Source organism: Micromys minutus (assembly GCF_963924665.1).
Source record: "Micromys minutus genome assembly, chromosome: 12".
NCBI lineage: Eukaryota > Metazoa > Chordata > Mammalia > Rodentia > Muridae > Micromys > Micromys minutus.
The window spans coordinates 47,735,427-47,759,091 of record NC_137981.1 but is presented as its reverse complement, the minus strand read 5'-3'; the positions used below and the strand labels follow the sequence as shown (position 1 = coordinate 47,759,091).

Below are 23,665 nucleotides of genomic sequence, written 5' to 3'. Positions count from 1 at the left end.
TTGGAGTGAAAAACATGTAAATAAATGGGTTTATGGTTATATTGTGAACATAAAGGAAGAGCAGATGGCAGTCCATAGAAAGTAGAATTTCAAGAAAGAATGTCAAGTATGAAGGCTTTCAAGTACAAAAGAGGTCTGACAATTCAAAAATTGAAAAAAGACCAGTGTGCGGCCAACAGAGTAATCAAGGACAAAATGAGGTTGCCCAGGCAACAGAAAATGGGTCATGTAAGGTCTTAGGGGTTGTTTAGGAATTCACTTTTATTCTAAATGCAACTAGAAGTAATCAAAGGGGTTAAGCAGCAGTCACACACACAATCTGATTTACATTCATAGACTACTGTTTGCAGGCCCTGTGGAAAGCAGACTCATTGGTAGGAGAAAGCAACAGTGGTAGAATGAACGACACTGTCAGTTAGGTGCTGCACAAACTCAGGAACAGAGCTGCCTTCCCCAAAGCTGGTGAGAGTGGACAGAAATGGACGAAAGCATGTGGAATATTCAGCTGGATCTGATCATTAATACCAACATGGGATATGAGTGAGGAAGGGACACAAAAATAACTCCAGGTCATGTAACATCAAATGTGGATGCTTCTCCTTTCTGAGTGAAACATACGTTTTAAGTTATGTTCTTTATACACAAAATTACAAATACAACCAAGTTATATTTGTAACCTAAGCAGGTCATAAAACGACAAAAACAGTCTTCCATATATATATTTGTTACATGCTGTGCAAACACAAAGTCGAACAAAGAGCAAGTCTGAAGCACTTATATACTGAATAAACAATTACAATGAAAACTGGAACCAGGAAAAGGCATACCTAACTGGAGTGTGTGGAGTCACCATGTTTGCCTCTTCATCTGGGTTGCTTTTTCTTGGTGTTCTCTCTGTTTCAAAACTAAAGGAAAAGCAGTGTGACTCACACTGAGACTTAGTGTCTTTACGCATCAAAAGCAGCTGTTACTTAGTAATAAGCAACACTGAGGGACTCCTGTTGTTTGGAGCACCACAGAGAGGCTGCTCCCAGGTAAGCTCTGTGAAATAAGGGCTGCTTGTGTGACTTTTGTCACCATCACTCTTCAGCATGGGTCTCCTTCCACACGCTTACAGCAAGGCCGCGTACCAGCCACTGAGTACAACGCGCTGGAGAGAGAGGCTTTCCGGCTGGTGGTGCTAACAGCTGAGCTGTGTGGGATCCTGAAACACTGCAGATCCCATTTTTCAGTGCACTATGCTACCAAAGATTTCATTTCTACTTAGAACTACAAACATTTTACTGTGTTTAACTCCTAAATTACATGTTTTAATTTCACAGTAAAATAATTCTTCTTAAAGAGTCAAATTAGCTTTACAGATGGACAGTTACAAACTATAATTACTCCCAGCCATTCCCTATTTCAGAAATCTTACTTAATAAGAGGATATTTTTTCTTAAAATACTGTTTGAAATATCAATTAAGCGACATTATATACAAAGGCTGGAGTAAAAGAGAAACCTCTTGAGTAAACTAATTAGGTCAACCATTTTCTTTTGGTACACACTTAAAACACATCTAGCTCACAAAACAAACCAAGGCAAAAATCAGAAAACTATCATAAGAAATAATTTATACTAAATCTCTTTTTGTTATTTTGCACTAGACAAAGATATTTAAGAATAATCTGCTACAAAAGATGTTAAATGATTCCTAAATTAATAAAAATCTATGTAACATATCTGAGAAATTGTTAATCCAAATAAAGAGCATGCCAGTATATAAAATAAGTCATTGCAATACCTGTCTATAGGATCTGTCTGAAGTGTTTTATCATGATCCAAAAATAGTCTTGCATCTAAATCTTTGTTTTTAAGATAAACTTCTTCGTATCGTTTGGAAAGACTTTCAACCTCAAAAGAAAGAAATTGGCAATTATTCTTTTTTGTGTTATGTCTCTTAGAATACACAAGTAGATTTCATTAAAGAACTTTTATACTATGCACATTTAATTTTAAAACATACTGAGTCCAGATCCAAACAGCAGTCTAGAAGTGAACTAAAGAATATTACACATAAACTTCAATATTATTTTTTATTATTATTATATATATATATTGCTTATTAGAATTTTAGCTAGATAAGGATCATCAATGCCACAAAACAGTGTTGAACACAAAAACAGTCATCACAGGTTGAACATTTCCTACCCAAACATGTTTAGAACCAAAAACATTTAATATTTTAGACTTTTTAAATTTTGTAATACTGGCATATAAAACTGAGATAGTCGGCTCTTCCTATCATTGTGAAGCAGAATTCAAGCGCTGGATTGTTCACCCACTAATAGGGAACGTGAGCTGGGTTTAGACTGTCATGAGACAGGTTACTTTTACCCTGCTGATGACGTGTTGTTGCCATGGCAATCCTGCTCAGTATGAGAGGAACTGCAGGTTCAGACATTTAGTGTTTGTGCTTGGCTAAGGAGTCAATGGGGCGAAGCTACCATCTGTGGGATTATGACTGAACACTTCTAAGTCAGAATCCCACACAGGTGGAATGAAGGCAGGGCCAAAGGATACTCAGTTGGCCCCCCGGATAGCCCGGTCCCTGTCCATCCATGTCCGTCCGGTCCCTGTCCAGCGGATCCCCAGGGCGTGCCCCGAGTGTGGCGCGGGTCCCCCTGTTGGGCATTGGGACTGGGGTCCAGGCGGGGAGCCATTCATCCCGGGAAATGAGGAGTGGCCGAAAAGGGAGCCGCCCTCTCACCCGACAGGCTTAACACGGACATTCGTGTGGAACCTGGAGCTAAACCATTCGTAGACATCCTTAGCCATCAGGGAAATGCAAATCAAAACAACCCTGAGAGTCCACCTCACACCAGTCAGATTGGCCAAGATCCAAAACTCAGATGACAGCAGATGCTGGCGAGGCTGCGGAGAAATAGGAACACTTCTCCACTGTTGGTGGGGTTGCAAGCTAATACAACCACTCTGGAAATCAGTCTGGCAATACCTCAGAAAATTGGACATAATACTACCTGAAGACCCAGCTATTCCACTTCTGGGCATATACCCCAGAGACACCTTAGTACACAACAAAGATATATGCACCACAATGTTCATAGCATCTCTATTTATAATAGCCAGAAGCTGGAAGGAACCCAGATGTCCTTCAGAAGATGAATGGATACAAAATTTGTGGTACATTTACACAATGGAATACTACTCAGCCACCAGAAACAATGACTTAACCAAATTCTTAAGAAAATGACTGCATCTAGAGAATATCATCCTGAGTGAGATAACCCAGTCACAAAAGAACAGACATAATATGCAGTCACTGATAGTGGGATGCTAACCCCAGAGGCTCGGACTGCCCCAGAAACAACTCACAGACTGTATGAAGTCCAAGAGATAAAGAAAACAAAACAAAACAAAAAAAAAATAGTCATGCTCAATCCTTACCCACCAAGAACACATTGACAAATTCCGGGTTGCACCCTGTATTACATGTACTGTCTGCTCATTGTAAAAAAAAAAAAAATCTTTACACACCAAGAAAACTTTGACTATTTCCAGGTTGCATCTTGTTTTACATGTACTTTCTGCTCATTGTTACTGGTGGGATCTTTATCACACTATCAAACCTTTAAAAAAAAAAAAAGAACTGACAAAAATGTATTGTATAATTTTATGCAAAAAATGCTTAAAATCTGTACAGTTATCTTTGTTTTGTAAAATAAAGTTGTTAAAAAAAAAAAAACATTCGTAGATAACCTTCTTCTGGGTTGGGGTTTTATGTGTAGCAGAACAGCTCCCTCAAAGTCAGCCCTCAAAACAAGGGTTTGTTTAAAAAAAAAAAAAAAAGAAAGAAAGAGCATAAACAAAAAACAGAATTCAAATGAAAAAGAAAGAAAAATTTTAAAAAATATGAAAAAAGATATCTGCAGGACAACATCTAAGCACAAAATTAATTTATGTCATAAAGACATATTACTGTATGCAGAGTATTAAGGTAATTTTAGACAACCTTTTAAAATACTTTGTGTTCTGAGTAGAACTTTTCACTTGTGGTCATATCAGTATTTAAAACCAATAACAAATTGTTTCAGTGCTCTTACTAGAACCATGCTTTAAAAACAGTGTTCAAGAGTCTGCTGTGAATTTTTTATCCTTCCTTCTAGTGTTCTAGGGAAGAACCAAGAATCCTGCTCATATTAAACACACATTCTATACATTTGAGCCCTGAAGTGTTTTTTTCCCGAGTTCAGTTTGTCGTCACTGTTGTTGAACATGCTTAGGCGGGTACTCTATTAGTGGACTACACGATCCAGCCTTTTCTGTGGCTTTCAAAGTCAATTCTTAATCCTGAGGGAACAAAACCTGCATTATAAAAAAAAAGTAGAATAATGCAAACTGTATGTTACCCTACATAAATATACTGGGCAGAATGGTTACTAACCCATGGCTAAGATTAGTCACCACCAATCTGACTGGCAATTATATGTGCAATACTAAAAATGTAAAGTTTCTCTTAAGGTACCCATTGAAATTAACCCTTTTCTTAGGGTCGAGAAGAGCAGGTTTCTAATGACTAAGGTAGGACGAAGACTACTGAAAGTCCAGGTCCCAGATGGTGGCTCATGCCTTCAATCCCAGCACTTAGGAGGTAGAAGAGGACAGATCTCTGAATTTACAGACAACCCGGTCTACAGAATAAGCAATGGCTACACAGAGAAACCCTGTCTCCAAAAACAAAGACAAAGCAAACAAAGACAAAAAAGACCAGGTCCCTTCTTGCTCCCCAAGTTCCTCAGTGAGCACTCTTCTGCCCTGTATCTCAGTCTTATAAGAAATGTGCTGTTCAGTTTTACAGGGTCTGCTACACCACACCATTGAGCCTTTGAATCGACAAGGTTCAGTCACTTGAAAAGCCATCTTGCATAGAACACCGTCAGCTCAGAAGTCACAGCACCTCAGAGCAGTGTGGCAAGAAATTCACCTGCCCCGGTTTGGATGGGATAGCCCTCCTCAAGATATAAGAACTCATGTATATTTCCATGAGAGTCTTGTAGACTCAAACAAAACATACTAATTTTAATTGAATTTTCTTTCAAATTACCTCTGGAAGTCCATTAGATGATACAATTCCAAGTGAATTTATAAAAGGTATAAAGTTTTTGAAATAAACATTTTTCACCTGAAAAATAAAACATTTGAATATATAAATCTAAAATTATACAGTAATATAATATATTACAATTTAAAACAAAATAAAATCTAGTCCCAGTCACTATTCACACTATCAGTATTAACTGCTACTTATATTACATTCATATTAATGATATTATTTTATAACTGATTCAATTGTTTACTTTTTAAATAATTATTTCATAAAACAGAATTTAAGTGGAAAACTGTTAGTGAAATGGGACTAATGGCATGAGAAGCCATTGAAACCAACACCTTACAATGGCTCTTATGATACATATTTAGATTACTGGTTGCTCTACACACGCAATGTACTATAAAATTTTTAACCAACTGCTTTTCTTAACCTAACTTCCTGTTCCAAGCTTTTTTTTTGTTCTAACAAATAGGAATTAATACAGGAATTAAGTCTAAGAAGCACTTAGTATTTTGATTTTCTAATTTGTTCCCACTTACCTAAGATATTTAGTAGTTAATCAATTAGTAAAATTAGCCACTAGTTATATATCCATAAATGCTATCAAGTATCAATTAAAGTATTAGTTTTTATTAGCTATACTTGAATAATAAATATGTAAAATCCTAAATTCTAAGAATAAATTCGAAAGAAGTAACGCTTCACACATGATGATGAATGATAGACAATTTTAATAAACAAACTGTGAGAGAGAATGTACAGAATGAACAGAGAGCCTGAACGACATGTCTCTACTCTAAAGGTTCAGTGAGTGACAAGCAACCAGACTCTGGAAACATGTTTACTCATTACTGTAAGAAAGTGGGGTACACTATTTATAAAAATCCTTTCAATTCCAAATCCTGGATTCTTGAAAACAATTACTGTAGATGTGCTTAAATTCTCCCCAATAGTTATTAACATCTGATATAGTATTTGGAAAGAGAATAGAAAAACAAACAAAATGAATGTTAGGTCACTTTTGTTTCATGGAAGTGAAATACTGTAGTTTCTTGGCAAGGTGTTTTAAACACTAGGGAATTAATAAATGCAATGGAATAGAAGAGTAATATACTTGAAAACTATCACATTCAGTGATTCCAAAAGGGAGCTATTTTCTTTTAAGCAAAGTAAGAAAATACGAAACTAATTTTTTCCAAGAATTTTGTTCCTATAAAATAGAAGTGGTCCTACTTAAAAAAAAAAAAAAGTATGCTCACAACTAAAAATATGTACTGTCAGGTAGACCTTTCACATATATATATATGCTTCAGCTGTTTCAAATAAAGTGTAAGAGAAATTACCTCATCTATATTACACTCGTGTTCCTTACAGAGAACTTCAATAATTCTTGTATCATTTTCTAGTTGCTTTGCTATCCGAGCACTCCTGTTCTGACCTCTTCTGGGTGTTCGAGGTGAACCATTAATGGGTATTACAGCTGTTTCTGTAAAAACGGTAAATTAGATAAAACAATTGTGTATTCCATATTCAACATTAATGAAATTGGGCTGTGGGTGTAACTAAGTTGGTAGAGTACTTGACCAGAAAAGCATGATACCCTGGGTTCAATTCCCAGCACCACATATTCCAGCAGTGCTGATATATACTCATAATCCCAGCATTTGAGAAGGGGAGAGAGAATCAAAATTGAATACCACCACTGTCTACACAGTGAAGTCAAAGCCAGCCTAGGCCACATGAGGCCTATTTTCAAAATAAGTAAAATTAAAAAATTATAAAATAATGACACACTGTAATTATAATTAGGACATCAGAAATAATCCTGGTGGAATTCTATTCTCTTTATTATGGTTTAGTCTATAATAACATTTTTATTTATCAATTCATGCCTATTGGGACACCCTTTGTTTTGAAGTGCTGGCAATAAAATCCAGGGTCTTTATGCATGCTACAAAAACACTCTATTACTGAGCCAAAGACTGTCCTTGAATATCTGTTGTGATGTATACACTGCTACAAGTTTTTACAACCCACATTTTTCTTTTACTCCAAATCTCATACCCCCAAAGCTATATCCCATAAACCCAGAAAAAGACTGACAAAATTATTTATAAGTTACTTATAAGTGTATTTTACTCAGTATATATGATCAAAAATATTTCCTAGGCTAATGATATTGCTCAGTGGCAAAGACACTTGTTGACAAGGTTGATAGCTCAGTTCAATCCCCGTTCAGTGGAGGAAAGAACTGACTCCTGGAGTCTGTCCTTTAATTTTCATACACAGGCCCACACATAATTCTCCCACTTGTAGTGTAGGGGCTGGAGAAATGGCTAAGTAGTTAGGAATCCTGGCTGCTCAGTCAGAATACTCAAGATCAATCCCCAGAATCCATAATTATCTGCTCAGTTCCAGGGGAGAGGATGCCCTCTTCTGGCCTCCACAAGCACCAGGCAAGTATACATGCTGGCAAAACACCAGTGCATATTGTAAAAAAAAAAAAAAAAAATCCAGTATAAAGTATAAGTATACAACAAGAGGAATCATGAATAAAGGCCAGGGGCACCCATGCGTGACACCCTGAGTTTGAACTGTGTGACTCACACAAACATAAAAACAGAACTGATTCTAAAGTTGTCCTTTGATCAGTCACACTACAACGCCCCTCACACACAAATTATACCAATAAAATACAATTCTAAAGTGTGATCTTTATAAAAATAAAGATAAACATAGAAACTGATTTCTTAAATAATTGGTATTATTTGGAGCATTACTGACCAACTGGGTAGGCTCAGATATTAAAGAATACAGGTGATTATATATATAGTCTAGAAATCAGTGTGGAAAATACTCAAAAGCTAAAACATACCTACCATTCTGACCCAGCTCTCTAGTTGAACTTAAGACTCACTCAACAATAAGGAAGCCATGCCTGATACTTGAAACCTAGCCAACTACCTAAGACTTACAGATCTTGAAGGAGAACCTAAAACCCCCACTTTATTAGACCAGTATAATCCCTATTAACGATCTATAAACATTTGTCCTTATACCACAGATAAGTTAGTCTTTACTCCTTATTAAGAAACTTCTCTTTGTCACAGACAGAGACCATTACAGAAAATTACAACCAATCAACAATGTAGGGCTGTGAAGCCCAGTCCCAATGGATACACCTACAAAACACTCTAGTCCTTAAGGCTCAATGACCCTTGCAGAAGAGGGGATAGAAAGACTGTGAGACAGAGAAACAGGAAAGTTCCATATTGTTTTCCCATGAGGTCACTGTTCACAGAGATGAATTAGGCTTCCCCATTTCAGCCTCTTCATCACGTCCTTCAGATGTGACGTCTTCATCTGTTGTCTTTAGCATACTTCTATCATCCAACAGCCAGCAAGCAGTGTGTCCATAGACAAGTTTATGTTTTCTATAGCATAGAAGTGATTCAAGGTCCTATTCTTGAGGTGACCAAGAGAAATATTTCTAGTCCAAGAAACAGACTTATTTACACATCTTTGCTTAATGTTGGCTAACTATACCAGCAAGAGTTACTTGTACTGAAATGTATTTTCTAACTTTCTCATCACCCACTGAAACAGTAACAACTACTGTTCAGATAAGAAAGTCAGTCATACAACGTACGATAGTCAATATTATTTGATCTGCTCCCCCTATTCCTTCGAGGAAAGCCTTTCCCCAACCTTGCCTACTCTTCAAACTTATTCAAATTTTTTCTTTTCTATGCTATTGATTGGCTTTCCACGGCTACAATTTTTTTAATTTTTAAATTATTTTTTTAATTATTTACTTTATTTTTAAGTTTGTGTGTGTGTGTGTGTGTGTGTGTGTGTGTGTGTGTGTGTGTGTGTGGTGTGAGGGGTGAGAGGGATATATTTAAGTGATGGCAGTGCTTAAAGAGTCCAGAGAGGGTATTAGATCTCCCTGGAGATGAAGTTACAGGAGGCTGTGAACCACCCAACATGGGTGCTGGGAACTGAACTCAGGTCCTTTGTAAGAGCAGTATGCACTCTTAACCACTAAGCCACTTTTCTTGCCCTTGTTTAATTTTTTATTATTATTATATTATCAAGATGATGATGATGTATGTGTGTATGTATGTGTATCTGTTGTGTGCATGAACATGTGGGGATACCAGGACACACCTGTGGAGGTCAAAGGACAACTTTCAGAAGTCAGTTTTCTTCTTCCACCACAAATTCTGGAGATAAGACTCGGGTTGTTAGGCTTGCACATCTCGCTGGCTCTGTAAAAACTCCCACATTGCCAGACCTTCCAAAATAATTTGCTTTGTTTTAATTAACCCAGAAAACTCACTACTTATTCTTAATTATTTATTCGACACTTTATCTTTTCTATTCTTCTATAGTTTCTAGTACTTGAAGGTTGCTGTAGTTTGTGTCTGGAAATGTGCAGCCCATGTGCTGAAGTCTTGGACTCCAGACTGCAGCTATCACCAAAGTCTAACCAGTTAGAGGATTACTAGGGGTTCATCCCTTGAAGGAAAATGTGGCACAGACCTTTTCCTATCTCTCACTTTCAACCTTTTCCTACTCAAGGTAAACAACTTTACTCCACTGTGTGCATCTACCCCTTCACCACAGGCTCAAAACAAAGGAGCCAACTGACTGCACTGGAACCTCCCAAACAGTGAGCCAAAGCCACCTTTTCTCTCAGTAAGTTCATCTCATCAGATACGGCCACAGTAAAGCAAAGCTGAGAGCAAAGACCAAGCCCACACCTGATTAATGTCTCCTCGTCCTCAATTTTAGGACTAGCCCAGACCTATAGACAGTTAGAACGTAACTGCTGTAGGAAAGGAGAGGAGCACTGCTTTGTTTACAGTACTTACTGTATGGTTCTCTGAGTAGTGCAGGAGGTGAGAACTTAATAAAATAGTCAACTACACACAACATTAACTGAAATGAGATCACCAGATCATCCTCCATCTGTAATATTTCTCCTAAAAAGGAAAAAGATACACATTTAAAAATTATTAATTATATGTATCTATCATTTATTATTTACCTATGTGTGGAATATATTTGCATGTTTGTAAACACGTTTGTATGTGTGCATGTACCACAATGCACATGTGTCAGTCAAAGGACCACCTGCAGGGGCTGGTGCTCTTTTCTTTGTGGGTTCGGTGACAAACTCAAGCAGCCAGGCTGCTGGCAAGTGCTTTGACATGCAAAGCTGTCTCACCAGCCTCAGAATTCTCATTTTAAGGAAAATTTACAGATTGGTACCTTCAAATTAGATAAAAATGTGTGTAGTAATAGATTCATATGCTCATTCATTTGCTAATCACTACAAACATAATTTCTCTTTTTTACATGAAATAAAATAAAACTAAGATTTAAAAAATAAATGGAGTTATAAAATTGGATAATGTTAATCTACCCTCTAAATTTTAAAGATTAAGGATTATAATAATTTTTAAAGACTTATTTATTTATTTTATGTATACTATTACTCTCTTCAGACACACCAGAAAAGGACATTAGATCTCATTAGAGATGGTTGTGAGCCACCATGTGGTTGCTGGGAACTGAACTCGGAACCTCTGGAAGGTCAGTGCTCCTAACTGCTGAGCCATCTCTCCAGCCCCAATAATTAATTCTTATTAAAATCATCTGACATTGTTTTTGTGAAATTTACTTCCTATTTTGGTAATGACTTGCAGAATGCATATTTTCCAAACCCAGCTGAAGCACAATGCATGCTAGTCTGTTATTCAAAATACTCAAAATATCTCATATGCTCAGTTTAACACCCTGTCAAATATTTAAAACCATCAAAAAACTCAGTGGTTAAGAGCACCTACTGCTCTTCCAGAGGTCCTGAGTTCAAATCCCAGAAACCACATGGCAGCTCACAACCATCTGTACTGGGATCTGATGCCCTCTTCTAATGTCTGGTTAATAGAACTTGCTGTCCTTGCAGTCGATCCACATTAGGTTCTCAGCACCAAGTGTCTGTAATTCCCATATTGGGACAGGTAATGCCCTCTCTAACCTCCACGGGAACCCAGCAAACATGTAGATACATATATGCAAGCAAAACATTCATATACATAGAAGATAAAAATAAATAAACAAAATTTTAAATAAAGGAAAAGTTTGATTTGATCCACTTTCTCTCTTCTGGGTATCTGCTAAGCTAGTGATGATGACAATGAATATTGAAACTCCCAAATATGTGAGAAGATTAATTACCCTCCATCTGGTAGACATTTTCAATCCATATGGTAGAGTATATCTTTGCAATGAATTCAGTAAAGAAACATCACAGGAGTGTAGACAGCAAAGTAAAAATAAATGGCTTGAAAATGTCACTATAAACACATTCATTTGTATGTTAACTAAAAGCTAATGCTAGCAAAGAAACAGGGATGAAGATTGCTATCAGGCATATATCCAAATAAGAAGAGCAAAGCTAGGTGAAACAACCTCTCCCCTCCTAAACAACATTCTGAAAGGAACACACATTAGCCAGGCGCCAGCAGAGGCAGTACCAAATCTGTAACACTTGGTAGCAGAATGCTTATCTTTCTCATCTTCTGACTTAGAGGGAGAAGTAACTGCTATGGGAAAGTAAACAGTGATGGCTGCAGAGATCCCAGCACACTGTGCTGATTGGGAAAAGAGGAGAGTATAAAATGTATCTTACAAAGACTCAGAACTGCAAAGGCTCATAGCATTTTTTTTAAATATTAACATGATTTTTATTAAAATCAATGTTTAAGGCTCATAGCATTTAAAATGAATTCTCTAGCCTCGCCCTTCCCTTCTGCCAGATAGTATATAATTTCTGTTTACAGCACACTGTAATTCTATGGGGGATACAAAGTAACTACATGTTAAACTACCTCGGAGAAAACCAGTAATATGAAGGAGAAAAGTACACTCAAAAAAAAAAAAAAAAAAGTAAGATCATAAAAGGGAGAGAAAAATCTTAGACCCTAATAGGAAGAGAATATCTAACAAACAGTGCTCCTGCATTACAGTGAACTCCCAGTACCTGGGATGTCAGGCAGGAAGATCATTAGCTCAAAAGTAATGATGTCCTATTACCATAATCATAAAATGCTTTGCAGTTAATAAGCCATACAGAGAATACAGTAGATTTATTAATTAAATATTTTTTGTATTATTCTAAATGAAAATTTAATCATTATATTTGACACATCAGCAAATTTACCTTTAGCGAGTAAAAAAGTAATCCAAGAGATTCTTAGCACCAACATAGAATTTATTTCAGTAGATAACCTGGTAAACAAATACAAAGCAATAAAAAAAATTAGACACTAACAAAGTTTTCCAGCTTTTCTTTTGGGTAGCTTTTGTTTTTAATTATAGACTTGAGTTAAATAAATACATAAGGGAATGCAACCCTCTTTAAATACACAGTCTGTACCTAAACTCAATTTATCCACTTCATTTGATGTGCCTACCAAAATATTTATTCTAATCTAAAACTATATAAAGCCCAGGGTACACTGATTTGCTTCTAATTACCTTTATACTTGTTTGCTCTGTTTTTTTAATTAAAATGGACAATGTAAACAAAAAGATTATGTGGCTCATATTTTATCAATGTAACAATGCCTTGATAATTTTCCATAAAGTGATCATTCATTAGAACTGACAGGTTTATATCAATTAATATGTGCACAATTTCCATTTCTATCGATCATTTCAATGCCAATGCTTTGGGGCAGCGATCTCCAGGACTGCTTGAGCTGTTCACAGAGAAGAACACTGACACACTGTTCCAGGCCACAGTACAAATTTTCAAGATAATTAAGGATTCGTAATGAGATTTTTTTATGAGGATGAGTATTTTACCTATATGTGTGTTCGTGCACTACTTGTGTGCCTGGTGCCTGTAGGGGCCAGACAAGGTCATCACGTCCCACCCCACGGAACTGGAAATACAAACAGTTGTGAGCCACCATATGGGGTGTTGGCAATCAAACCTGGGTCCATTCTTCTCTCCAACCTCTTAACTGAGAATGTATTTGCTCTTATACAAAAGTATGCAGAGACTTGTTGATAAAATCCCTGTGATAGATCATCAATAATAACTTAATGAATTGCATTTTCCTCAGAAAAGTGACAGAGAACACTGAATTCCAGCTAATTGGCTCTCCTTTGCCATATAAGGAGATATTTTTAGAAGATAAACAATCCAAACAGGATTTTACCACCTTAATTTATAAAGTATTATGTTTTTATCACCAAAGTAAACAATATGTTTGCGATTAGTCCAGAAACACAAATTTTAGTAAAAAATAACATGCTACTTACACACTGCTGGGTTGTGTCAAATATATAAGATCACATGTCCTGAAAGGAAAAAAATAATTTCAGTAAAATAACAGCTTAAAAAAACTTTTAAAATACTACTGCAGCATGAATCATTAGCCTTCTAAAACAAAGTTAAGGTATATCTGCTTCCTATACAGTGACCTCATATCACTGTGTTCTAATTACAAAAGAACTAGCTTCTGTCACTCACTTTTAAATTAAAATCAATGACAAGACCAGACAGGTCAGTGGGTAATCAATGACTAACTAGTAAGTCATATAGACAGACAGACAGGCAGACAGGCAGACAGATTACTCTATAATAAACAAGAATTTGACATTGCAATCTTCATACTTCAGAAAACTGTACAAGTAAAACAGGAAAAGGAACCCTTGGTTTGATCCAAAGCCACCAACATTAAAGCTAAATTATTCCATAAGACTAGTCAATAAAAATCTTAGGTTCCTTTTGAAAAGTGCCAAATCTGTAAGGTCAAACTAGACTACATCATTCCCCAGTGTAAAAGCACTCAGCAACAAAGGGCACAGTCCTAGCTTGCTCCCGACCAGCCCCATCCTACCTTCCAGACATCAGCAGTTCAAAGCCCATCCAGCCACTGTTTTGGTATTGTGCACGTTTTTCACATGCTTAACACACCTAGTTCCAGTCCCCACGAATTGTTCTTGATACTGTGTCTATTTCCTAGTAATCATTTCCTTCTCTTTTTTCCTTAGTCAAAACCCCCAGTACTGCAGCTTCCTACCTAGTTAAGATGCACAATGTATTGCATCATTTCTACTGAAACACAATACTCTTCAACACAGCATCACAGCCATGACTCCACTCTTCATGTGCACATGTTGTAGCACATACACGCTTGCACTGGTGCATATGTGGGCATGTATGTGGAGGCCTGAGGTCAATATCAGGAATCTTTTTCAACTGTTCTTTCGTCTTATTCTTTGAGAGCAGGATCTTTGCTCAAACTCAGAGCTCATGGATATAGCAGGGTCTGAACAGTTAATTCTTGATGTGGATTGTTAATTTGTTTACAACAAAACAGCTGACATCATACATTTTCTCAAAGTGTATGCCATAAAACACTTCTTGTATAAGATCTTAACTGATGTTAAATGCTGTTATGGTTTGTGGTTTGTATGTGAAATATCCCCAACAGTATCACACTTGAGAAAGGGAGTCACGAGGATGGGGGTTTGGGGTGGGGGTTGAGACTTTTACAGACAAGACCCACTTCCTGTTCCCACACTCTCCTTCCTTGTGACGGGTACAATGTGATCAGGAGCCTCCTGACCTGCCACCATGCTCCAGGCCTGTTGCCACGTCTTCCTCACTGTGAGAAACTGTATCCCTCTGGAACTGTAGGTAAGAGTAAATCCATTCTCCCTTAAGTTGTTTCTGTAGGGCATTTTACTGCAGCAACAGAAAGTAACTAAGACAAATAAGTCATTTATAAAATGTGACCTCAGCCAAACAGATCTATTCTATCAAACTTCTAGACACCCTGCACTGCCTTGGTATTTTGTGACTAACACGGGATACAATATGAAGATACAGTATTGTGTACTGTTTTTCAAACAATGTCTTTTTCCTGCTTTAAAAGCTAATATTTGAGTACAGATGCTTGCTGCTGGACCTGACAATGGAAGGGTGAAACTGGGACCCACATGGGAGAAGGAGAGAACCAATTCCTTCAAGTTGCCCTCTACTCTCCACATCTGTTTCATGGCACACATTTTTCCACATTTATACATATACACAACAAATAAATTATAATACAAAGCATTAAAAGCTATCATGAAAGTACTATTTATGTATTATCTCATTTCGTACATTAAATACTTAACAAGCATGTGATGGCTATCCTTGATCATCGCCTTGACCTCATCTGGAATTAGCAAATTAAAATCCAAAATTATAGGTCTTTAGGTGGAGAAAACACACCTTTAACCACGATCTAGTCTGGGTCACACCTTCTGCTAGGAGTCTATATAAGGAAGAAAAAGCTTTTGTTCTTTGCCTGCTTATCCTCATCTTGCTAGCAAGTCCATTCCTTCATTGCCATTAGAGCTTACTTCTTCAGGATTCCAGAACATGCTGAAGACCAGATGAGGCATCCAGCCTTGTGGGCTGAGTGCACAACTACTGGATTCTTAGACTTTCCATTTATAGTTAACCATTCTTAGATTATCTGGACTGTGGCCTGTAAGCCATTCTAATAAATTCCCTTAAGATATAAAGGGTCAGTTCTGTAAGTTCCGTTACTCTAGAGAGCCTTAACTAACAGGTACTCTCATTAACTTGATTTAGACATTAGAAAACTAAGTACCCAAGTTAGGTAACTCATTTATTCAAGATCACATAGTATATACTCAAGATAAGGTTAGAATACATACCTGTGTGACTGCTTCTTCACTAAGACCTACTATAAACCCCCTTCTCTCTCTTATAAATAATATCTACTGTTTTTAATAGAGAAAAAGAAGAATGAATGGGGCACTTCTACCCTCTGTTGTAAGAGCACCTTGTACTTCAAAATACAGGACCGGAATCTATGCACATTTACTATACACAGTTCATTGTGGACAGCCTTTAACGGTTGTTTGTTGAGTAGCCCTAATTCAGGTGGTGCTTCAAAAGGAATGTGAAACCCAGCTTCACACAGAGACAGTAACAAAGGCAAACTTCAGAAAATAAAGAGAGAAGCAGCATCATAGAAATCTCAAGCCAAACCAGAGGAACAAGGCATGCTCTGGACATTTACTGTTCCCATTCCCTGTCAGATCTGCTGGCACTAGACTACAGGAGAGACGCCTCCAGGCGTTAACTGGTGGTTTCTCAGATTGTGAGTTCTCCACATCAAGTACATCTCGAAGACTCAACTCCTCATTGATTATTGGTGTTTGTGTTGATGTTCATGATAACTTTCATATTCCAGCTGTGTTTGAAGAAAATTCTTTGGGAACTGTGGTCCTGTATCCCACAGACTGGACTGTAAATACTGTTGCTTATCCTGGCCCTTAGGGAACAGGATACAGAAAGATCCAAAGCACTTCAAAACTTATACAACTGCTAAAGCTTTTGAATTTCAATATGCAGTAGTTGCAACATTCTTTTCTGTCTTTATGTAATTTAATCAATTCTCTATAACTTTCTTCTCCCTACCTTTCTACACTACTTAAAATTACTCTTCAAAATACAGATATAGAAATTTCTTAAGACTTAATAGTCTTAAGATAAATACAAATATAAAAAAGAAAAATGTCAGTTTAATGGTTTATCTATTGATCACTACAGAATATTCCATAAAGTCTAAAAATCATTCCCTTTTCTTTTTTTAATTATTTTTATGGGATATATTTTATTTACATTTCAAATGTTATTGCCTTTCCCGGTTTCCCCTCCATAAACACCCTATCCAATCCCTTCTTCCCCTGCTACTATGAGGGTGCTCCCCCACCCACCCATCCATCCTTTCCTGCCTCCCCTCCCTCACATTCACCTATACTGAGGCATGGAGTCTTGGCAGGACCAAGGGCTTCTCTTCCTACTGATGCCCAGCAAGGCCATCCTCTACTACATATGCAGCTGGAGCCATGGGTCCGTCCATGTGTACTCTTTAAATGGTGGTTTAGTACCTGGGAGCTCTGGCTGGTTGGTACTGTTTTTCTTATGGGGTTTCAAATCCCTTCAATCCTTTCTCTGACTCCTCTATTGGGGACCCTGTTCTCAGTTCAGTGACTGGCTGCAAGCATCTGTCTCTGTATTTGACATGCTCTGTCAGAGCCTCACAGGAGATAATTATACCAGGCTCCTGTCAGCATGCACTTCTTAGCATAAGCAATATTGTCTGAGTTTGGTGGCTGTATATGAGATGGATCCCCAGGTGGGACAGTCTCTGGATGGCCTTTGCTTCAGTCTCTGCTCCAAACTTTGTCTCCATATTTCCTCCTGTGAATATTTTGTAAGGAGGACTAAAGCATTTGCTTTGGTCTTCCTTCTTCTTGAGCTTCATGTGGTCTGTGGATTATATCTTGGGTAATCCAAGCTTCTGGACTAATATCCACTTGTGAGTGAATGCATGCCATGTGTGTTCTTTTGTGACTGGGTTACCTCACTCAGGATGATATTTTCTAGTTCTATCCATTTGCCTAAGAATTTCATGAAGTCATTGTTTTTAATAGCTGGGTAGTAATCCACTGTGTAAATATACCACATTTTCTGTATCAATTCCTCTGTTGAAAGACATCTGGGCTCTTTCCAGCTTCCGGCTATTTTAAATAAGGCTCATATGAACATAGTGGAGCATGTGTCCTTGTTATATTTTGAAACATCTTTTGGATATATGCCTAGGAATAGTATAGCTGGGTACTCAGGTAGTACTATGTGCAATTTTCTAAGGAACCTCCAGACTGATTTCCAGAGTGGTCATACCAGCTTGCAATCCTACCAACAGTGTAGGAGTGTTCCTTTTTCTCCATATCCTCACCAGCATCTGCTGTCACCTGAGTTTTTTTTATCTTAGCTATTCTGTCTGGTGTGAGGTGGAATCTTAGAGTTGTTTTGATTTACATTTCCCTGATGACTAAGGATGTTGAAATATTACTTTAGGTGCTTCTCGACCACTTTGTTTAGCTCTGTCCCCCCATTTTTTAATAGGGTTATTTGATTCTCTGAAGTCTAACTTCTTGAATTCTTTGTATATATTAGTATTGGATATAGGATTGGCAAAGATCTTTTCCCAATTTGTTGGTTGTGATAGTGTCCTTTGCCTTACAGAAGCTTTGCAATTTTATGAGGTCCCATTTGTCAATTCTTGATCTTAGAGCATAAGCCATTGGTGTTCTGTTCAGGAAATTTCCCCCAGTGCCCATGTGTTTGAGGTTCTTCCCCACTTTCTCTTCTACTAGTTTGAGTGTATCTGGTTCTATGTGGATCCACTTGGACTTGAGCTTTGTACAGGGTGATAAGAATGAATCAATTTGAATTCTACATGCTGACTGTCAGTTGAACCAGCAACATTTGTTTAAAATGCTGTCTTTTTTTCACTGGATGATTCGAGCTTCTTTGTCAAAGATCAAGTGACCATAGGTATGTGAGTTCATTTCTGGTCTTCAGTTCTATCCCATTGATCTACTTTCCTGTCTCTGTACCAATACCATACAGTTTTTATGAGTATTGTTCTGTAGCACACCTTAAGGTCAGGTATGGTGATTGCCCCAGAAGTTTTTATTTTTGAGAATAGTTTTTACTATCCTGGGTTTTATGTTATTTCAAATAAATTTGAAAATTGCTCTTTCTAACTCTTTGAAGAATTGAGTTGGAATTTTGATGGGGGTTGTAATGAATCAGTAGATTGCTTTTGGCAAAATGGCCATTTTTACTATGTTAATCCTGCCAATCCATGAGCATGGGAGATTTTTCTATCTTCTGAGATTTTCTTCAATTTCTTTCTTCAGAGACTTGAAGTTCTTGTCATAAATTATTCCTTTTCTAATACCCTTATCTACCTCTCCCTCAACTCTCAGGATATCATCAAGTGGACTATCTCAGAGGAAAGTATTATAAATAAAGAAACAAATCCCTGAAAACAAAAGCTGATATCAAAGCAGAGCTCTAATGTCAGATAAGAAAGCAAAACTATTTGAAAGTATCCGATTAAAAATTTTATAGCAGAAATGTAATTGGGGAGAAATCCACAGGGCCAGCACTAGACAATAACCAGCAATTAGGGAATGATAAGAGCAGGAAGAATAATCTATCTCCCGGGAAAAGCCCTTAATGAGTTATCTAAAACCAAATGGTCAGCCTTTAAATCACATACACACGAGAAACACTAAACAGACTCAGCAGGTTATAATTACAGATTTAGGGCTGGAGAGATGGCTCAGCACTTAAAAGCACAGACTGCTTTTCCAGAGGTCCTGAGTTCAAATCCCAGCAACCACATGGTGGCTCACAAACATCTATAATGTGATCCGATGCCTTCTTCTGATGTCTGAAAACAGGGACAGTATACCCATATACATAAAATAAATAAATCTTTAAAAATAATTACAAATTTATGCACATACACATAACAACAACAAAGAAAATGAGGTGCCAGATTTAAATGTAAGCAGGAATGTGAGTGTGGGTGGGAAGGGGAGGTATGGGAGGAGTCAGAGGAATAATAGGGAATAGGTTGAAATAATGTAATTATATTTTAATAACAAATTTAGAATAAAATTTCTATAGCAGGAATCAGAAAACTCTGTTTCCCAAGTCATTCCTAGCCCTCAAATTCTAGAGCTAGAAATAATCTCACAGTCTTTTTTTTGAAAGCACTGATTTGTGTAGCATGTTCTTTTGCTCTTAAAGACTCATTTCATTTGTAATTGTGTGTGTGTGTTATTTAGCACATGTCTGTGTAAATATCCTGCATAAACCAGAAGCTAAAGTTACAGGTGGCTGTGAGTCACCTGAAGTAGGTGATAAGAGTAGAATTCTGCCGGAGTAGGAGGCATCTTAACCACTGAGCCATCTCTCGAGCCCACCAGAATTTAACAACTGGTTCACTGAAATGTTTGCTCACTTAGTCTATCATAGGTAGAAAACATCTACTACAGTCCTAGAAAGCTTCATTTGAGTCATCTCATGCTATGCACTAGAGGCTTGGACTTTTCCCTTTTGCACCGCTACAATCATGGTGTACTCTGATTTATATATTTAATATTACAAGTGTTTCTTCACACTGTTATTCCTCATCAAAACTAGTTTATCATCATTTGATTATTTTTTTTTAGTACAGAATAGAGTTTATTCAGGTCAAGCAGGAGTTAAGAGGGTGGTAGAGAGAGAGAGAGAGAGAGAGAGAGAGAGAGAGAGAGAGAGAGAGAGAGAGAGAGAGAGAGGAGTAGAGAAGTAGAGGCTGGCCATGAGCACGTAGAGAGAGGGGGAAGGGAAGGGGAAGAGGAATGGTAAGGGTGGGAGAGCAAGAGAACAAGAGAGAGCAAGAGAGAGGAGGGCAAAAGAGAGGAGGGGCAAGCAGCCCCCATCATTTGATTATAATTATAATATTTAAAATTCATTTATGAAAAGCTTGTTTCTAATTTTCAGACATCTAAATAATATCATGACAAAGATTTTTGAATTTATCATATTTGTGGCGATAATCTTATAAAAAACAAGATGATGATTTGCTTGGAAAGACCACCTGTGAACTCCACAAGCTGAACGGTCTGAGAGGAACCGAGCATAACTGTACTCAACTGAACTGCTCCGAACTGCACTGACCTATTCTCTCCCTCCCTGCTCTTTAAACAGCCTCTCTTTCCTGTCTGTTCTTGTGACAGTCAGGCATGTCCTGTCTCTGACTCACTTGTCAAATCTTCCTCTGACTCACCACTTTGTCTGCTCCTCAATTAGACATCATTGTTTGGAGTTAAAGGTGTGAACTAAACAAGGGTCTATATTCAAGCCAGAGGGATCAATATGTTTACTAACAGATTCCAGCTGAATCATATCTTTGGATGTGATATGTTGCTAGATTAAAATTCCTCTATAAGAATTCATTGCTTCTGATAGGGATATGGCTAGGAAAGGACTCAGTTTTCTTTAACATGAGATCCACCAGTAGTTTGACCATGCTCCAGTGAGTATATGGGCAACACTAACTAGACTCCTTTGTTTTTTTCTTCTTCTTTTCTTCTTTTACGGGGAGGGAAATCCCAAAGTAGGCAGGACTGGAAAGTAAGAGGGCTTGGGGTATATGGTGTGAAATTCCCAAAAAGATCAGTAAAAATAGGCAAGCTAAGCCATGGTGTTTCCAGATGGGGAACAGTACAGATGGGGTCTTCTCAACAACCACTGGAAGCACAGGCCACAACTTCGTAACTGGTCGCACACACACCTTCTATTGACAATATGATTTCTTCCTAAGCTGGAAGAAGTTAAAATTTAGATCACAATTCATAACTACAAGTTCTATTAGACAAAATAAGAAGCAAGCTCAAAATCTGAAGAAGCAAATAACATAAAAAGCTAGTAAAAACAGTTAATTTGGGGCAAGCACTCAGAATGTTTATAAATTGATAATACGATTACCTAGGAATTAATAAAGAAATAACAGCAAAATGGATAAGGCTAGAGGATAATACTTAATACTTTTATTAAGCATGAAACAGTTCCCAAATTGAAGTAAAATGTCAACATATAAAAATAAAAAACAAAGAATGAAAGTGCAAACCTAACAAACTTTCATCTTACCGTTCTAATTTGCTGTAGAGTGCACATAACACATTATATTTCTTCAATAGTCTTGACACAGCATTATCAACTTTGGTACTGGTATCAATTTCTTTTAATAAGTCAAAGAATTTATAGACACTATAAAAAAGAAAAAGAGAGCATGAGTAGCTATTAAAATTTGCTTTATTTCATTTTCAAAACAAGTGTACTTAAATTCCAAAGACTGCCAGCTCTACACTAGATCACTGTGCGTTCTCTGGAAGGGTTGGACTTGGTTTTGCATTTTGTCAGAAGCAGCCCGTGCCCTAGTGTCTACCTACCCCTGACTATATCTATTTAAAGTTAAGTAAGCAAGAAAAGCAGGGCACAAAAATGTGCATATTTGTTTCTAAACATATGTATAGGTTTTTTAATTTAAATTATTTTTAACCGATGCATTAAAGCTCCAAAATTGTACCTTTTAGGGGAGAAGCATGTGATGGTTTCAAACATATAAAACACTGCATAACAAAAATAAACATACAAATCTCCTTAAACATTACTTCCACTAAGCAAAAAGATTTAAAATACATTCTTTCAGATTTCTAAAATACCTTGTACTCAAACACTAAACAGTCTTCTGCAAGTTTTTTCAAAGCATACAGTTAATTCTAGTGCTTCCATTTTCATATTCTAAACTCTGTCCTCACTTATTTACTCCCTGAACAAATAGCAATCTTCCACCCCCGAAGCCTTCCAGTCTCCAACAAGGACAGGCCGCATCCCTTCCCACAGCAGGGCGCCCTCCTCATCTCTCCTGCACTATACCTCTTTAAACTAAGTGCCCCAAACACCCTGCTTGGTCTCTTACACTGCCTCCCAGACAGCCATGTCGGGCTGCCCAGCCCGTGTCAATACCCCACCACGTAGGTGTCATCTCACTCTGATAACTTTTCTCACCAGTTAGCATGTCCTTGTCATATACACACTAACATTCTGTGCCTTTACAAAAGCTTCATGATTGAATACTTAGAGAAAGAAAATTTTAAAAACTGGCTAAAATGTTAAGTTGTTAAGCAACTTCTAGTAATTCTTTTATTGTTTTCTATAAAAATCAATCTTCAGAATACATATTTTCAATAGGGCAGTAAAGACAGGTGTGATCAGATAGATCTCATATATTAATTACTGTCTCCTCCTCTTCATTCTACTTGTAACACAGGTCTCATCATATATCCTTGGCTGATCTGGAATTCACTATGCAGACCAGTCTGGCCTTAAACTCACAGAGATCAGCCTGCCCTACACCATCACACTTGACTTCATACACTAATTTCTAATTAACTTTGTATATAAAATTGTACAAAAGCAGCCAAGTAGAGCAAAGAATAGTCATTACATTATAGGCTGTCCAGAGCAAAGCCAGGTAAATAGTACACGTTGACAGTCCCAGCATCGGGGAGTCTAAGAAAGATTACTTAAGGCCAAGAGTTTGAGACCCACCCGGGAAGCACGAGGTTATACCTCAAACCAAACAAACAAAAAAGTCTGAGCTAGTCAGCAGGAAGCAAAAACAAGTGACAGAGGCTACTGAAAAGTGCTCATGACAAGAGGGTTAGAGCAGTGTGGATAAGCTATGTGGACAGCGAAGAGGGATGCAGGGATGGCAGAAGACAGCAGAGATTAAGATGCTGACTGGAAACTGGAAGCTAGTGAGAAATGCTAAGGTTCAGTTAAACATGAAGGACTTTGGTCAAAGAATGAACTGTCATTCTCTCATGGGGCCTTGGTTTACATCTACTTATGCTATATTGATTAGAAGAAGGAGAGGGGCGAGAGAAAAGGAAGAAAAAAGAGTTCGTCATGTAAATTTGTAGAATTCAGAAAAAAATCAACCTTAGAGTAGTGCACATGCTTATGAAGATTACACCAGTACCTGTCTTGAAAGGAACTGAACACCATAGAAACTAGATTGTAGTAAGAAAA

General features: G+C 37.4%; 1 protein-coding gene across 2 annotated transcripts in view; it reads right to left on the bottom strand.

The window, feature by feature from the left end:
* RB1 (RB transcriptional corepressor 1) overlaps positions 1 to 23,665 on the bottom strand; it is a 129,964-nt gene that overhangs the window by 78,552 nt on the left and 27,747 nt on the right. For both annotated transcript variants that reach the window (XM_080925950.1, XM_080925951.1), the window contains exons 4-11: positions 21,719 to 21,838; positions 13,453 to 13,491; positions 12,344 to 12,411; positions 9,990 to 10,100; positions 6,456 to 6,598; positions 5,107 to 5,184; positions 1,786 to 1,895; positions 828 to 905 (exon numbers count right to left, since the gene is read on the bottom strand). In XM_080925950.1, coding sequence (XP_080782076.1) covers positions 828 to 905; positions 1,786 to 1,895; positions 5,107 to 5,184; positions 6,456 to 6,598; positions 9,990 to 10,100; positions 12,344 to 12,411; positions 13,453 to 13,491; positions 21,719 to 21,838 — 747 coding nt within the window. The remainder of the gene's footprint in view (positions 1 to 827; positions 906 to 1,785; positions 1,896 to 5,106; positions 5,185 to 6,455; positions 6,599 to 9,989; positions 10,101 to 12,343; positions 12,412 to 13,452; positions 13,492 to 21,718; positions 21,839 to 23,665) is intronic.